The sequence below is a fragment of the Myotis myotis genome, unplaced genomic scaffold (genome assembly GCF_014108235.1).
Source record: "Myotis myotis isolate mMyoMyo1 unplaced genomic scaffold, mMyoMyo1.p scaffold_m19_p_10, whole genome shotgun sequence".
Taxonomy (NCBI): Eukaryota; Metazoa; Chordata; class Mammalia; order Chiroptera; family Vespertilionidae; genus Myotis; species Myotis myotis.
This window is the reverse complement of record NW_023416314.1, coordinates 78257380-78275166: the sequence shown is the minus strand read 5'-3', so window position 1 is coordinate 78275166 and position 17787 is coordinate 78257380. Positions and strand designations below refer to the sequence as shown.

The 17787-nt window shown below is 52.7% G+C and overlaps 1 protein-coding gene across 2 annotated transcripts in view; it reads left to right on the top strand.

Annotated features, from left to right (window-relative positions):
* PACS1 (phosphofurin acidic cluster sorting protein 1) overlaps positions 1 to 15402 on the top strand; it is a 97362-nt gene extending 81960 nt beyond the window's left edge. Inside the window, exons 11-24 of one of the 2 annotated variants that reach the window (XM_036326569.1) lie at positions 1175 to 1255; positions 2573 to 2688; positions 2872 to 3007; positions 4159 to 4263; positions 4830 to 4936; positions 5533 to 5687; positions 5813 to 5923; positions 7074 to 7176; positions 7605 to 7647; positions 9673 to 9712; positions 9961 to 10096; positions 12207 to 12433; positions 13790 to 13909; positions 14034 to 15402. In XM_036326569.1, the coding sequence (XP_036182462.1) occupies positions 1175 to 1255; positions 2573 to 2688; positions 2872 to 3007; positions 4159 to 4263; positions 4830 to 4936; positions 5533 to 5687; positions 5813 to 5923; positions 7074 to 7176; positions 7605 to 7647; positions 9673 to 9712; positions 9961 to 10096; positions 12207 to 12433; positions 13790 to 13909; positions 14034 to 14149 (1596 nt within the window). In that variant the 3' untranslated portion in view covers positions 14150 to 15402. Of the gene's footprint in view, positions 1 to 1174; positions 1256 to 2572; positions 2689 to 2871; positions 3008 to 4158; positions 4264 to 4829; positions 4937 to 5532; positions 5688 to 5812; positions 5924 to 7073; positions 7177 to 7604; positions 7648 to 9672; positions 9713 to 9957; positions 10097 to 12206; positions 12434 to 13789; positions 13910 to 14033 lie in introns of both variants that reach the window. The other variant, XM_036326568.1, reaches the window with a different exon arrangement.
* Positions 15403 to 17787: the final 2385 nt, after the last annotated feature.

Sequence of the window (17787 nt, the reverse complement as noted above, 5' to 3'; positions counted from 1 at the left end):
GGAAGGGAAAGAGAGAAACATTGATGTGAGAGAGAAACATCAATAGGTTTCCTCCTATACCCAGCCCGACTGAGGATCAAACCCACAATGTAGGTATGTGCCCTGACTAGAAATCGAACCCACAACCTTTTTGGTGTACAGGACGATGCTCCAACCAAGCGAGCCTTCCAGCCAGGGCACAGGGGCCTACTTCTGTGATCCTTGTTCATTAGTTTGGCAAATGACCCCTTGAGCCTATTAATCTGATATTTTTCAATATTCTAATTTACTCAGAGGAAGGACTTGAGGTGATTAGGAGGAAGTAGGGTATCCTTGATCTTTTCTGACTTCCTGCTTCCCCACAAGAATCAGAGATTCACTGAGGCCAATACCTTTTTTCTGGAGCATTTGAGATCTTGCTCCCGGCATTGTCGTCAGTTTGCCTCAAATAACTCTTATAACAGATGTTTTTGTTTTTTGTTTTTTAAATACCTTTTCTGTGTCTAAGTCCCATAACTCTTAACTGCTCATGATGTTGATATTGGTACATGCATAACCAGAAGCAATATTAGCAAATATGAAAATCCTGGCTGTGTATCTGTATTGGCAAAATAAATTTTTAGTATTTATGAGAAATGCTAAGAGTTGGGAACAAATGGATAATTAGTTCACACCTAAAAGGCTTACCATTGGTTGTCTTTGTTTGGTATGTTCTGTTTGAGGGTTTTCTAGATGTTTAACACCAAGCAAAAGCATTTGGCTATTATGGATGTCTTCACTCTCAAAATCAAGAACCTGAACTATAAGATCCTCCTTTCTTCTCGCAATTTCGGACAAGCAGAAGGGGCCCCATATGTTCCTCCTGGGCGAGGGGCTTTACTGAGTCCAGGGAAAGACTTTATGGGCCCCACAGCAAAGCCTCCTAACTTCGAGCTTCTCTTCCTTGGTGACATCTTGTGAGAGTCAGAAACTCTGGGTTCCATGTCTCACTGTGTTGATTTAGTGATACAAAAATGACCTCTGGCTTACTTCTCACCAAAATAACCTCTTCATAAGATGGTTATAAGATGAAAATCCCAAAGGTTGCATTAGATCATTAGATTAAGTGAAATGTTTACGTTTCTAAGGTACCTAGGAAACAAGTTGGTGGTGATCATTTGGATTGGTGATGACTAATCATCATATTTTTTTACAGATGGAATTGGCTGCTCTAGAAAAAGTCAAATCTGCTTGGATTAAAAATCAAGATGACAGCTTGACTGAAACAGACACCCTGGTGTGTATGGTTCAGCCTCCCGTTTCAGCTGTTTAAAGTAGTTTTTGTATCTTTAGAAACAAAGGCAAAAAGACCCTTAGGAACACCATGGGAATTTTACCTAAATCTGTGGACTTGTGAATGTCCTGTGTTTTCTTCCTCCTGAAATCCTTACCCATGGAATGTAACCAGGAGACCAGGTTATTTCACCAATTAGTGAACCAGAAATATCCCCATTTTGCCCTTTAATTATAGCTGAGCAAATGCTAATTTGGATAATTTCTCACTGTCGCCCTCATTTATTTCTGAGAGATGATGACCAGTATCTTACCCTAAAAAAAAAATATCTTCCTCCCCTGTTGCTCTTACTATGTATGGCTAGGCAGCCATGCCATTAAATTTCCAAGGAATTCTGGTCAACTCCTTGCTCTGAGAGATGCTAAAGCTGTCCAGGAGAGCAGACCAAGCCCTGACGAAATGGAATGAACTGGCTGGGGTACACAATTCAATTAAACATTGAATTCCACACACATATACTGGGCATCTGTGCTTAGCATCTACTGAAGATGCAAATATGAGAACACGTCTCTGCCTTCGAGATGCAGCCCTGCAGGAGGAAAGCCAACCCGTGCATACCCCATGTAGAGGCTGAGGGACAGAGTGACTCCGGCTGGGGGAGGACATCTGACCTGGGCCTCGCCGGATAAGCTGCAGTTCATCCAGGGGGGCTGGAGGCTGGACCTGGTGGGAGGGAGCAGAGCACTTTACCAAATACCATCTGGGGGGTGCTTTGCATCAGCCTCACAGTGAGACCTGATAGTTTAGTGGAGGCCAAGAAGGAATTGTTTTAGGCTATGCTTCCTTTTGTAACTAAAACTGCATTCAAGATCCTGGTGTGTGAAACATTAGGCTTGATTCAGGATTAATTTAAAACTTACTATACAACATGCACTTTGTATTCACCAGTAATCTGAATAACCCAGCTTTCACTCTTGTCCACTTTGGCCCATACTGCACAGTGGTCATTTAAAAATGAAATTTAATAATGTTACTTCCTGATTAAAACTCTCTCCTTCCCACCTAGAGAAGCTAGAACCTCAGTTCAGGTTTGCGTGTTGACAAATAGTTCATAACTGTAGGGGACAGACTGCATAGCAAGGCTGTCCAGCACAGTGGGTGCACTCAGTCATACAGCCACAGTGTTCTCACCGGCTGAGGTGGGGGCTTTAGAAAAAGAGGAAATGACTGACTCTCCTCATGGAGGTGATGGGCCCTGGCAGGACCCCGAGAGGCTCCTAGTGAGCAGTAACCCTCGCTGCTTCCTTTCCTCCATGGCAGGAGATCACTGACCAGGACATGTTTGGAGATGGGAGTACAAGCCTGATTGTGCCAGAGAAAGTCAAAACTCCCATGAAGTCCAGCAAAACAGATCTCCAAGGCTCTGCCTCGCCCAGGTACTCATGAGGGGAAGAAACTCTGAAAACGGGAGGTCAGAGGGTGCAGAACAAAGGAGGCCGAACAGATGGTACAAGGCTGCGACCACACTTAGCAGAGGCTCGGGGCCCGGGAAGAGTGGGCTGGCGATGGCTTGGGGTCAGAGGGGCTGTCTCACCTCCTCCTTGTCACATGTCTGGCAGCAAAGTGGAAGGGGGGCACACTCCCCGGCAGAAGAGGAGCACACCCCTGAAGGAGCGGCAGCTCTCCAAGCCCCTGAGTGAGAGGACCAACAGCTCCGACAGCGAGCGGTCCCCTGACCTGGGCCACAGCACACAGGTACCCCCGAGCACCGCTGGGCCATGGTTTCTGTTTTGTCGTCTTCCTGGGCAGTTAGCTGAGAGGAAAGGAGGCCTACTTAGAAATGTTCTAAATAAAAGTCTTGAAAACAGACCTAATTAGAGAAGTCTAGCACACTTGTATTACTACTAGTGTGGAATTGGCTTCCAGGCTGTTTTTAGGGAGCAGGGGATGGGGCAAGAAATGCCAGCATTGACCCAGCCTGCCTTCAGCCCCAGGTGGCAGTCCCACCCCTCTGGTTTGTTTGGCCTCCTCTGCCTCCGTCAGACGTTAGTTTGTGCGGTGACTCGGTTCTAGAAGATGGCAGCCATCACAATCTCACTGGACGTCACCAACCTGAACTCCGATACCTTCAGTCCTGTTGTAGGCCCTTTATTCTAATTTCAAGCTGCCAAATCAATGGGAGTGAAGCATTTTGACTGAAAGGCCTAAGCGAAACTGGGAAGCACAGAGGAACTGGGCCTTGGGGACCATGTTTTCCTTTGGAAGGTCAGTGGTACCAGGGGTTGGGAAGGACTTGCTCTAAACTGACCCCTCATGCAGCTCCTGTTCTGGAGTTAGCAGCAAGCCTGCTTATTTACCAGATAAATATTGAAAGTTATGTCAGTGAGGCTTCCTGCGTTTGGCGTTTTACCTAGCTGGAAATGAACCAGAGACTAGAATAGCCCAGCGCCTGGGGCGCCGTGTTGTCTTTCTGGTTAATCACTGGTCCTGAGATGCCTCGTTCCTGTGGCAGCAGGGCTCCCTGCACAGCACTCATTGCCACTCATTAATCCTCTCCCCAGTGCCCTCATTTCGCTCCTGTTGAGCACCTGCTCCCCACCCCCCCTCCTCTCCTGGTCCTTCCACTGCCTGTCCTGCTCCCGTGGTGGGATGCCTGCTGCATCTCGCGGCCTGCCCTCCCTGTCAGGAGGCTGCTGTGGTCTGTGCCTGTGGATGCGAGTGTTCTCTGAGCACTCTGCTTATTCTTTGTCCTCCTTTCCTTTTTGGTCTGGCCAGTGTGATACTGTGTCTCCTCCATAAAGTCCTAGTGTCTCCAAATACCCCTGCTCCACAAACTCTCACTAGCCTACCCAGCGCCACTCTCCAGCTCCCTGGGGACTGCCTCACAGACACTTTTGTCCCTGCAGATTCCAAGAAAGGTGGTATATGACCAACTGAACCAGATCCTGGTGTCAGACGCAGCCCTCCCAGAAAATGTCATCCTTGTGAACACCACTGATTGGCAGGGCCAGGTACAGCACTGAAGACCACAGGTCTGGGGAGGGAAGGTTCTGGAGAGCAAGAGACACCCAGGGGTGTGTATGAGAGGCAGGGCTTGGAAGAATAGGAAAATAACCCCCGTACCTCAGGCCCCTCCTACCCTGAACCAAGCCCAGGCTCTGGGTTCTAGTCCTATTTCTGTCCTTTTCCAGCCTATGGGACCTTAAGTACTAACTTTCGGTACCTCACCTTCCTCATCTGTAAAAAAGGCAACAATATCACCTGTCCTACCTTCTTCCAGGGGGGTTGTGTGTGTCAGAGAGCATCGCGAAGGACGGTACCTTGAGGAGTGCAAAGTGTTGTAAAATCCAGTGGTTGGCCATAGTCTGTGAAGGTGGTTCAGAGGGGCAAAGTGACACCCCCCACCCTGCCTGCTCCCACTCACCCCTGCCCAACCAGTTAGACCCCAGTGCCCAGATCCCTCCTCCTCAGTGGTCTGAAGGACAGAGGACAGGACCCTGCAGCTTGGCTCCTGTGGGGGAGCAGAGTCTCTGCCCTGTGGCCTTACCAGTGTCTCTTCCCCTTTCCTCCACCCCAGTATGTGGCAGAGCTGCTCCAGGACCAGCGGAAGCCTGTCGTGTGCACCTGCTCCACCGTGGAGGTCCAGGCTGTACTGTCTGCCCTGCTCACCCGTATCCAGCGCTAGTAAGGGCATGGCTTCTCCCCTGCCTTTTGGGGTGCCTCTGACCTCACCCTCCCACCCTGACTCCCAAGTGGTGACAGTACCTCCTGGCCTTGTCAGACCGAGAATCCACATTGGTGCATGGTCAGGCAGTGGCAGGCGTGGTGCTCTGATGTCTCTGCCCTCCCTGTCTCCCATCCTGGATACCTGCCACACTTGACCTGCCTCATCCTCTTAAACCCAGGATGAAGAAGCCAGGAAGAGAGAACCCAGGGTTTTACAGAGACCCTTTACTCCAACCCCTAACTGTGCCGAGCTGCTTGGCATTTGGAGTCAGAGCTTTCCCTCCTAGGACCTCCCAGGGGCTCAGGGTCCCTGTCGGGGGAAGGAGACTTCGGGCATCCGACATCTGGGGTCACGCCCACTGTGGCCCATCCTCTCTGATCCGGGATGTCTCCGTAATTTCAAAAGCACTGGTTTATTGCCTCTCTCTGTACTATTTTGTTTGTTGGTTTGTTTCTCCCCTGTGGGTTGTTGAGATCAGTCAAGTCTGAGCTTGGAGCCTTCCTCTGAGCAGGCTGCTCCGGAAAGTGGTGGTGACTGTCCTCTTGCTCCCCAGCTGCAACTGCAACTCCTCCATGCCTCGGCCGGTGAAGGTGGCAGCACTGGGCAGCCAGACCTACCTGAGCTCCATCCTCCGGTTCTTCGTCAAGTCATTGGCCAGCAAGACCTCCGATTGGCTTGGCTACATGCGCTTTCTCATCATTCCCCTCGGTAAAGAGGCCAGATCCCACTCATGAAGCAGGGTGGTGGGTTGGGTCAAGGGAGGGACAATCGGGGACCAAAGGCCATGCCGACATCCTGTCCGCTAATCAGTTCACCTTCTCTCCACCTACCAGGTTCTCACCCTGTGGCCAAATACTTGGGCTCAGTCGACAGTAGATATAGCAGCACCTTCCTTGATTCTGGCTGGAGAGACCTGTTCAGTCGCTCGGAGCCCCCAGTGTCAGGTAACAACCCCCTGTAAGGAATTGAGACGGAATGCTGCCTGATTCAGAGAGGGCCGGTCTTGGCTGACGGAGGCTGGAGAGTATGCTTTACTATACCCCTGTGGCTCTAACTCTCCCACTCACTTCAGGTTTGTCTTTTTAGTTATATTAAGAGGAGGCTTGTTAAGTGCAGCCCTTCCACCCTGGATGATTTTAGTCTCTGCCATTTATTTGTTCTGCTCCTGTACATCTAAAAATAAGGAGGGCCATGGGGGTGCTGGGGGGGAGGGGGAGCATGCTAGTTGTACAGATGAGATAGAAGCAGAAAATAGCTCCTGAGCTATCTGTTGATACATGAATAACACACCAGCCATATTATCCTGAAATGCAGAGTAAGGTGGCAGGGATTGGAGCGAGATGGAGGTCTGCGAGGCTGAGGTGGCAAATGCTTCCTCAGACCTTGAAGGAAGTGATGGGCACAGATTACTAGAGAAGAGGGGATTCTTTGGGTTACGAGGTTGGTGTGAGCAAAGATGGAGGCTGGAGCATGGTTAGCCTGGGAAAGAGCAAGACAGGTTGGAAGAGAAAGGACAGTGCTTTGGTCTATCGTGCATTTAGTCAGAACCATCAGCCCTGGCCGGTTTGGCTCAGCAGATAGAGTGTCAGCCTATGGACTGAAGTGTCCTGGGTTTGATTCTGGTCAAGGTCACATGCCTGGGTTGCAGGCTCAATCCCCAGTAGGGGGTGTACATGAGGCAGCTGATCAATGATTCTCTTTCATCATTGATGTTTCTACCTCTCCCTCTCTCTTCCGCTCTGAAATCAATTAAAATATATTTAACTAGAGGCCCAGTGCACAAAATCTTGCACCTTTAGGGTCCCTAGACCTGGCGGGTGATCAGGGCCGATTGGGGCCTTCTTTCATTCTGCACTGCCCCCTGGTGGTCAGCACACGTCATAGCGAGCTATCTAATTCACAGGCTCCTGGTTGAATTCCCAAGGGGACACTTTGCATAGTAGCCTTTTATATATATAGATTTAAAAAAAAAAAATCAGGTCTTTGGAACCCTTTTTCTACCTCCACTCCCAGGTCTTCCCATGGGTCTCTCTAAGCGGGTTGTTGGATCTGCCTACTAAACTCCATTGGTGTTATCTCCTGGCTTTTCTGCAGAGCAACTGGACGTAGTGGGGCGAGTGATGCAGTATATCAACGGTGCGGGTGTGACGCACCAGCTTCCTGTGGCTGAAGCCATGCTGACCTGCAGGCATAAGTTGTAAGTTTCCCTTTGGGGCAATTCTTACAGGTGGAGTGGCTTAGGTCAATCTTGAATCTTCTTTGCTTTTTCACATTTTCCTTCCTACCATTTCCCGGTGTAGAAACCCAGGAAAATGTGAAAGATAGAGAGAGTCATTGTTTTTGCTGCCTCCCATTCAGGCCCGTGCTCCCTTGCCCTGGGCCTCCACACCCATCTGGGCATCCTCAGTACAGAGAAGCCCATCCCAGGGACTGACACTCAGAAGTGGGAGCAGGGGGTCTAGTGTGCAGAATCGGGTCTTTTGCCTCCATTTTGTGGCTCCTCGTGCCATCCTGGAACCTGATGGAAAGATGTCAGGTAGTAGTGTCTGGATCCCTGAACGCTGCCATAAAACGTGAAAAGCTCTCCACGCAGTAACTGTGGAGCTCTCTTGTCTCTCCCAACAGCCCTGATGAAGACTCGTATCAGAAGTTTATCCCCTTCATTGGCGTGAGTACTGACTGTCTCTCCTCTCTGCCCCACCCATCCCCCACGCCTGCCTATCCTCGCCACACACATGCACGCGTGCGCACACACAGCAGACTCATCTAGACAGTGGTTCCCATCTGGGGGCGGTTCTCCCCCAGACATCTGGCAATGTCTGAGACATTTTAGGTTCTCACAGCTGGGAGTGGGGGTGCTACTGGCATTTAGTGGGTAGAGACCAGGATGCTGCTGACATCCCACAGTGCACAGGACAGCCCCATACAAGGAATGAGAAATGATATTCTGAAGAGAAGTCTGAGAAGTAGCTTGTTTCCATCTTTAGGGTCAGATAGACCACTGAGAATAAGGGTCTCTTCTGTCCCTTCCTGTGTAGTCAAGGGAGAATCTCTATACCATTGGATTTTGAAAACACACGGAACACGTCATGGACTTCTTTGGTGTCAGTGGTACTGATCTTTGGTTCATTTGGTGTGACTGGGCCACAAGACAGAGACTTACCAAGAGAGGGAGCCCCGAGGGGACAGAACTGATCTGCCGGGGCCAGGCCATACCACAGAAGCATGGCTGAAACTCGGGTTTCCATGTACGGGATGTTCACATTTCCCTTCCAGATCAGCTTGTATCTTTTTGCATAGTCTCCTTGAGGACTCTCCTAGCTTCTGCTCGGCCCAGATTCTAGATGTCTTGAGGGGTCTTGGGAGATGGCTGACCCTAGGCATATTCACTGGCCCTTTCTCATACCTTACACAGCCTCCCTTCTGGCTGGTCCAGTCAGTCCCCATTTGCCACTGGAGCTGCTCCAATAGTCGTGTTGGAGGCCCCAGACCGTGGCCTGTAGCCTGGGTGACGGTCTGACTCACATCATCACAGCCAAGAGAGAGATATAAAAAAATCTAAAATTCAAACAAAGTTGGTGACAGCATCTTTCAATGCCAGGGAAGCAAAAGGAGTCATATCCAGGAAGCTCTGAGTATCGATGTGTTACTTACTGGGTCTAAATGCATAGGAAATTCTAAGAATGGCAGCATTATGTTCTAAGCAGCCAGCCTCAAGGGGACCATCTGGGCATGATCTCCACTTCACGCCAGTCCTCAGGGTCTACCTTCTGTGGCCTCCCAGTTCTGCTGAGCCTCTGCCAGGTGGTAGGCCCCCCGCCTGCCAGCACACAGGACTTGAGTCCCTTGATATCACAGCTGTGACAAATGGTCTGTCTCTAGCTATGCTCTTTTCTGGCCACTGGAGGGCGCCCTCTATCCTTCCCAGAATTCACTATGTGCCATCTAAAATTATTTGGGAAGCTGGAGTGGACCCCACTGCCTCCCGGGGGTTGAAGCTGGGACCCCCCCCCCCTCATTAATATTCCTCCAGATTCCAGGAAGTCTGGAAAGGAGGGAGCAGGTGTCACATGGCTGCGTCTTCCCTTGGCTTGCTGCAACAGGCAGGCACAGAGAGCTCCTCCCCTGCCACACTGTCTCCCCGCTTTCTCAGGGTGGCTCTTCATTTCTCTCTCTGATTTGAGAAGATGGCCTCCCACCCTTGTGATCTTTCTTAGACGAAAGGAGATCAGGACATGGAAATGGTTCCTGCTGGCCCTCATCCCTAGTGAAGAGTGTGAGGTCTCCTGGGCCCCCACCTCTTTTTTTGGAACTGGTATTTTCACATCTCACAGCTCTGGGCTGCTCTGGATTTGCAAAGATTTTAAAAGCCCACAATCAAATAGTGCAGTGGTCGGCAAACTGCGGCTCGGCAAACCATGGCTCGCAAGCCACATGCGGCTCTTTGGCCCCTTGAGTGTGGCTCTTCCACAAAATACTGACTTCTGTGCATGGGCCACGAAGTTTCAATCGCACTGTACGTGCGCACCCGCACATGGTATTTTGTGGAAGAGCCACACTCAAGGGGCCAAAGAGCCGCATGTGGCTGGTGAGCCGCGGTTTGCCGACCACGGAAATAGTGTATAGTAATGGCTATTGTTCTCAACCATCTGCTTCTAGTTGGGTGCAGCTTTGGTGTCTCCTTTTCTCCCAGGTGGTGAAGGTGGGGCTGGTGGAAGACTCTCCTGCTACAGGTGAGCTGGGACCCCTCTGCTTCTACGGAGTAAGGCCAGCAGGCCAGAGGTGCAGACTTTGGGTGTCAGAGTTTGAGCAGGAGCACTGGGATCCTCACTCCCCAGTGAAGCGGTGGCAGGGGCTGGAGGGCAGGTATCTAAGGCCCAAAGGAGAGCAGGCTGCCACTGAGACAGAGGCTACCTCAACCACTGCCACCAACTGGTCAGGAGTGGCTTCCTCTGGCCAACTGTGTTTTGTCACCCAGCAGGCGAAGGGGACGACGCACCTGTGGTCAGCCTCACTGTGCCCTCCACGTCCCCACCCTCCAGCTCAGGCCTGAGTCGAGATGCCACGGCCACCCCTCCTTCCTCCCCGTCCATGAGCAGTGCCCTCGCTGTCGTGGGGTAAGGCTCTCACCTGTACCTGTCTTTCCTGTGTGTCCCTCCCTCAGGGTCCAGGACTTCCCTACCCTGCGGCATCGTGGCACAGTGGCAGCACACTGAGTTTAGAGGGTAGTATGGTGGTGAGAATGCAGAGACTTAGGTCACTGGCTGGGCAACTCATCACACAGCTCTGTCTGCCTCGCAGTTGCAGGGTTGACTGAGGGGCCCTTTGTAGCCTGTAAAGCGCTGTGCGCACGTCTTGTCTTGATTCTGCCCAGCGTGGTGGAAAGAGTGAGCATGAGAGTCGGACCCGCCTGGGTTTGAGCTGCGGTTCCGTTATAGTCAGTGACACTTACAGCACCGTAAGGGAGCCTTTTTGACTTTATTCAAAGGGGGGCTGTCTTGATAGGGATCGGAATCACTATGATGGGGAGAGAGATGGGGCTCATCTCAAATACAGCATAAACAAGTGAGGATTTGTAGCCAAGAAGCGGAGGGGGTCAGTGAGTGGAAAGTTACTAGAGGAAGCATCGGGGGTGGGAGATTCTGGCTAACCTGACCTCATAGGACTCTTGATGGAGACAAGTCAAGGCATCTGACATCTCCTGGGGGCGGGGGCGTGGAACCTGATCAGATATGGATGGTGGAGGTTCTTGCTAGGTGACATAGCAAGGTTTTTGCTAAAACTTTTATAAGGAAGTGCACAGGTGGATCTAGAGAAGATTCGGGAGCCTGACTGAAGTTGGGTCAAGCAAAGAATCTTTGTGCCTTGGACAAGTTGCTAAGCTTCATTTCTGACCTGTGAGAGAAGTGAAGTAGTTGGGTCACAGTGTGTGCCTGGCACAGGGGAGGTGCTGCTGTCTTTCATGTTTACAGTCTGTGCATCAGCGCAATGGCGCTGTCGCTGTGACTGAGACAGGCAGTCCCCTGTTCTGGAGCTCAGGCTCCTGGGCCCCGGCAAGGTCAAAGCAACACAGAAATTCAAACTGCATGGACTGCAGGGGCTACCGTGGGAAGTATGTTGGGTGAGGGGGTTGGTTAGAAAGGAGAAGGAATTTCTTAGGATCCAGAATTTAGAGCCCATGCCAGGGAGGCCCCTGCAGGCAGCTGTCCCGTGAGCCTCGGGGCAGAGGAGCAGGCGCTCTGTCGGGGGAGCGAGGGGACAGGCTCTGAGGTGGGGGAGGAGCTGGCCTGGGTCAGGAACAGAAAGGTGCTGCTGCTGCTCCTCCCTCCGTTTCCCTTCCTTCAGCCTCCGCCTCTTTCTCCTCCCTCTGATGATGGTCCTTGTGGCAACAGAGAGGGTAGGCCTGGCCAGCGGCTTTTCCAGAACCACCAGTGACAGTGGCCCCTGAGGAGTCTGAGGTGCTCTTAGATGGCGAGAAGCCTGCCTAACCCTGTTCTCCACCCTCTCCCCCTTTTCATTTCCCTCCGTGAAGGGCCAGAGCAGGAAAAGGAGGAAATCCCACATGTGGTCCCAGTGATCCGGGTTCCAGGCTTCCTGGGGGGCCTGGATCAGCCCCTGCCAGTTTAAGCTTATACTTCCGAGCACCGCTGAAACCAGGCAAAAAGAGAGAGAAATGTCAGATGACTTTGTAGCCTCTGTTCCTATTGTGTCTGACGCCTCCTTTCAAGAAAACATCAACTCTTTTTCTCCTTGGAGCTAAAATTATCCCTGTGCTAGAAGTGCCAGGAGCAAGAGAGCTGCAGGTCAGCCTCCATCCGCTTCCCAGGGCTGCTACAGCCGTGCTGCCGCCTCTGCCCCACCTAACCTAGGACCTCTGGCCGGTTTTGCTTGGTGTGTGTGCACGTGCAGGTGTGTGGTGCCTGTGCACACATGTGTGTGTATGCACACACCTTTTTCCTCCATAAAGCATCTTCTGTTTCCTCCTCCCTCATTGCTTCCCTCACAGTGATCCCAGTCTTCGCCCTCTCCTGGCTTTCTCCTCAGATCAGCCTCTCACTCCCTCATGAGCCACTTCTGTGAGACTAGAGGGACCCTGGAGCCACTTGGTCAGCCACCTCTCACCCCTCCCACAGCCTGGCGGTCCCCGCTCAGCCCCCCACCCCCACCTGGCCATGTAGTTGGGAACTGAGGGCAGAACCTACTCTCCATTATTGCTCCCTTCTCCAGGAGCCCCAGCAGCCCATATGGGGACGTGATTGGCCTCCAGGTGGACTACTGGCTCGGCCACCCCGGCGAGCGGAGGAGGGAAGGTGACAAGAGAGATGCCAGCTCCAAGAACACCCTCAAGAGTGTCTTCCGCTCAGTGCAGGTTTCCCGCCTGCCCCATGGTGGGGAGGCCCAGCTCTCCAGCACCATGGCAATGACCGTGGTCACCAAAGAAAAGAACAAGAAAGGCAAGTGACATCTGAGGCCAGGGACGATCAGGGCCACCAGACCTACTCGTCTCCTCTCTCAGGGTCTGGACAGGAATCTGCTTCTGAGAGACCTTGGATGAGGGTGAAGCAGTGCAAGTATCATGTGGTCCCCAGGGGTCCTGCCTCACCTCTGTAACGAAGGAATGGTCCCCAGTGAGTCATTGGTCCCTGTCTATTGAGCATCAGCACCTCTGGGACCAAGGCAGCTAGTGCTGCCATAGGAAGGGAGCCTTTCGGCCACTGCCCTCGGGGATATATGGGGTGACAGAGGAGGACACCTCCATGCAACAGCCCCAAGATCACGTGACCCCTTGGAGCAGCACATTCACACCACACCCTGGAGGCCGCTCAAGCCTTACAGTAAAGGGGAGCCCTGGCCAAGTGGCCCAGTTGGTTGGAACATCATCCTATACACCAAAGGGTTGTGGGTTCGATCCCTGGGTTCTCTCTCACATTGATGTTTCTTTCTCTCTCTCCCTTCCCCTCCCTCTCTAAAATCAATAAAAACATGTCCTGGGTGTGGGGGGGAGACTTAAGGAGAATACAGCCCATTCCAGATAAGAGGGGTGGCTTAAGGCACCAGTGGAAGAGTTGGAGTGGCCCTGGGTACTGCACTCTGGGAGACTCAGGCAGGAATCCACACAACCAGGCCAGTGCTGGGCAGCACTCACTGCTGTCAGTTTTGGTTGTAAACCTGCAGGTCTGGCTGTGTACCTGCAGTGGCCCGGTGACTCTAGGGCCCTACTAGCACCCCACCTCCCCAGCAGTCAGGACAGAGGCTTCCTTCATCTGCTGGACCCTCCCTCCACCCCAAAGCAGCTAGGCCTGTTCGTACCTCTGTTCCACAGAGATCCCTGAGGGGGCGGTAGGTAGGGGCTGTGCCAAAACCTGCATCTGCACCCCCGAGACTGGCCTGAGGCAGGAGGCCTGTTGGCCCAGCAGTGCCCTCCGGTTCTTGCCACTCCTCAAGCAGGAATGGAACAAGGCCCACAGCCCAGACAGAGCTGGTACAAACACGAGCAGAACTGGTAGAAAGCCCAGCCCTGCACGGCCTGCGAGCTCCCCCCAGGCTGCCTAGGATATGGAGCTGGAAGGGGCTTCAGAGGCCATCTGGGCCCAGTTCCTCATTACTCATGACGATGTTGTAGCCTGGGGTGTGGGAGAGGCCCGTGCTGGGACAGGGCAGGAACTCCAAGATCCTGGGAACCTGGGACGAAGGATTGGCTTTTTGCAAATCACTTCCCCTTCCCACAGAAGAAAGGGAAATAGTGGGGGAGGAGAGGATTGGCTGCTTTACCAGGGGCTGTGACAGATGGGTTCCTGCTTGCTTTCCAGTTCCCACCATCTTCCTGAGCAAGAAACCTCGAGAAAAGGAGGTAGATTCTAAGAGCCAGGTCATCGAAGGCATCAGTCGTCTCATTTGCTCTGCCAAGCAGCAGCAGACCATGCTGAGAGGTGGGTACAGCCGGGAAAGGGGGACAAGGGACTGTGGGGCAGGGAGGTGCTGCCCTCCCCGCCAGGGACCCTAGGAAGATGGCTTAGTGGTCCTGGTCACACCTCCCTTCTCCTGTCACCCCAGTGTCCATCGACGGAGTCGAGTGGAGTGACATCAAGTTCTTCCAGCTGGCGGCCCAGTGGCCCACCCATGTCAAGCACTTTCCAGTGGGACTGTTCAGTGGCAGCAAGACCACCTAAGGGCACTGTTTCCTGGCACTGCCACCCGCCTCACTGCCTGCGGGCAGGGGGCCCAGCAGGCCCAGGTCCAGCACCCCCTTTCCTGGCCCTGGGGCCTGCATCTCCCTTGCCTAGTCCTGAAGGACACTACCACTGGAGATGCTGCCCCCATCCCACTGCTCAGGCTCCTCCTGGGCGAGCCCTCCCTCCTTTTTTCCACCTCTTCCTTCCTCCCGCTGGCCCGAGGCATGTTGATTTTGCTTTCTGGTGCCAGTCCCTGGAATTGAGTCCTCCTGGCCTGCCTTCATCTGACTTCCAACCTCTTTTCCCCAGTGGCACTGGTCCCCTTCCTGGAAATAGGCTACCTGGAATCCTGAGCAGGGAGTCCAGTCCCCCTGTTTTCTACAGCCCAGCTGTCAGCCTGGCCGCCGGGATCCTCCCCTCCAGTCACGGGCAGCTCCCACCCCTCCCTCACCCCCAGACAGCATTTCTGTGGCGATGCTGTGTATCTCTACGACGGAGTGGCCTTCCTGGTCTGCCCACACACATTGCCTCACCACCCCCAAGTCCCCTGTAGCTGTGGCCTGTGTCCTGAGCATTTCTTTGGTCCTCTGCACGCCGGTCTCGGTAGTGTATGTGACGCACCTGGGCTCTGGTCCCTGCCCTGTGGCTTCCCTTGTTGATGACTCTCCCTCTGCTCCCGCCCCTTCACCCAGCACAGCTCTGCCTCTTCCTGAAATGCTGGACTCTGCAGAGCTGGGAGACAGACCCCCACAGTGTGCTGTCTGTGGCCCCAGCCCCTTCACCCCGTTCCCACTCATGTCCATTTGTCTCCCTTTCTCTGGTCCTGTACTTCCTGCCTCTCTCCTGGGCCCCTGGTTTGGGCTGAAACCCCAGCCTCCCAGCCCGGGGTCCCTCCAGCAGGCTCCATACCTTCCCTCACTGGGGACTCAGGGTCTGAGCCCCTCAGCCTCGACCATCAGCCTTCTCCAAAGAGGCTGAGGCACACTGAGTCCCTCCATCCCCCACCAGCACCTCCAGAACTTTACTGTTGCCCTCACCCCTTCCAGAAGTTTGCACATAACTTCCTTTTGAAAACTGTCTTTCTCATTCTCCATACCACCCTCAGACTCCTCCAGCCCTTAGCCACGGCTCAGCCCCGCTACCCAGAGCATCTCCTGGGCTGTGCCACTGTCCTGCCCCGAGAGGGTGGAGTGGGAGGGACTGAGTGGACGCTGCCTTTTTCATTCAATAAATTGATTTCTTACCAACTAGCAAGCCTTGGACTTCTTTGCCTCTCGCTGTGAGACAGAGTCTGTCCAACCCCCACCCCTCTGCACAGTTCAGCCAACTTGGCTCAAAATCAACCAGGAACTGGCTTTGGAAAGAAGCAAATCCCATGTTTTTCATTGTAAAACAGGCAGGAAGGTGTCTTGTCATTAGGGGGCAAGCAGAAATCAGAAACAGAAATAATACCATTCCCACTGAAGTCCCCTTTTCCCCTGGGATTCAGCATTCCCAAACCCACCTCCCAAGATAGCAACATGTTGCGGGTTCTCTTCTGATTGAAGATTAGCACTTGGCTTCTTCCCCTACCAGGCTGACTCCTAGTTTCTGGCTGTTGGTGAAGTCTGAGGTCAAAGGGCTCTGCCTCTGCAAGTGGAGGGGTGGGGCTGGGGTCCATCACTGAGGCCCGCCTGCCGCCCTTACCTTAGCATGGCAAACAGCCCTAGCCCCTGCTCCCAGGACAGGCCTGCACGCCAAGCCTCCTCTTGTGAACAAGTGTCCAGATGGGGGGCTTGGCATCCACACCCTGCAGCACAACCACAGAGGGGTGGGCGGCCAAGTGGGGTAGGTGGTCACTGGCTCCCCAAGCTCCTGTGGCCAGATGACTTAATAGGGGTTTGGCCCTATGCAAACTCAGCCTAGAAAATGGAACTAGGCCCGACTGGCATGGCTCAGTGGTTCAGCATCGACCTATGAACCAGAAGGTCACGGTTCAATTCCCGGTCAGGGCACATGCCCAGGTTTTAGGCTCCATCCCCAGTGGCAGGTGTGCAGGAGGCAGCCAATAAGTGTTTCTCTCTCTTTCCCTCTCCCTTCCTCTCTGAAATCAATAAAAATATATTTTAAGAAAAGAAAAGGCGTCGGCCTGCGGACTCAAGGGTCCCAGGTTCGATTCCAGTCAAGGGCATGTACCTTGGTTGCGGGCACATCCCCAGTAGGGGGCATGCAGGAGGCAGCTGATCGATGTTTCTCATCAATGTTTCTAACTCTCTATCCCTCTCCCTTCCTCTCTGTAAAAAATCAATAAAATATATATATATGTGTATATACATATGTGAAAAAAAAGAAAAGAAAAGAAAATGGAACTAGTCCTGCCTCCCCAGGGGGACAACCAAGTGAGGTCTATGAAGTGTCCCAGAATGCAACCTGCACATTAGTTGTCAAACAAGGTGTACAACCTGGTCAGGGAGAGGAACACCGCAGATGTGTCTGAGGTGACGAGGGAACATGAGTGTTCCTCAGGCAGCGTGAACAGGCCTGCGGGAGGCCTTCCTGGGAGCAGGCAGCGGAGGGCACAGGCGGGGTGGAGGCGGTGGGCACCTGGGAGCCCTATGGGAGTCCCACGCCGGAGGGGTGTGGGGCAGGCGGACTGGGGTCCCAGCTCCTCACCCTCTCAGGTTCCAGCACAGAGCTGAGAAGAGGGTGATGGGGAGATGAGAGGAAGGAGGAGGCATGAACTTCTGCAACCTCCCTGCATCTACCCAGGGCCTCCACCTCTGCCTGTGACCATCAACCTCTGCTCCCACCTCCAGGGCTTCACTCATGCACCAGCCCTTCCCATTCTCTGTGGCTCTTTCACAAACACACAGTAACAGCTCCCGTGTTACAAACAACTTCTGATTTTTCTTTCTTTTTTCTTATAAAAACAAGTATTTATTTCTTACAGTTCAGAAGGCTGGAAGTCTGAGATCAGGGTGCCAGCAGGTTGGGTTCTGGTGACAGCTCTCTCCGGTCACAGATGACCATGTTCTGTGTCTTTTTTTTTTTTTTTTTTCTAAAAATATATTTTATTGCCGGGCTGCGTGGCTCCCTGGTTGAGCGCCGACCTAAAAATATATTTTATTGATTTTTTTCCGAGAGGAAGGGAGAGGGATAGAGAGTTAGAAACATCGATGAGAGAGAAACATCGATCAGCTGCCTCTTGCACACCCCACACTGGGGATGTGCCCGCAACCAAGGTACATGCCCTTGACTGGAATCGAACCTGGGACCCTTCAGTCCACAGGCCGACGCTCTATCCACTGAGCCAGACCAGTCAGGGCCATGTTCTGTGTCTTTACAGGGCAGCAACCACTTCCCTGATCCTTCTTTTTTTTTTTTAATCTTTACCTGAGGATATGTTTTTACTGATTTTATTTTATTTTTTATTTTTATTTGTTCATTCTAGGGAAACTCTTCCTGGAGAGAAACATGGTTTTGTTGTTCCACTTATTTATGCATCCATTAGGTTGCTTCTTGTATGTGCCCTGGCCAGGGATTGAACCCACAACCTGGGCATATTGGGACGATGTTCTAACCAACTGAGCTACCTGGCTAGGGCTTGTTTTCATTGATTTTAGAGAGAGGAAGGGAGAGGGAGAGGGAAAGAGAAA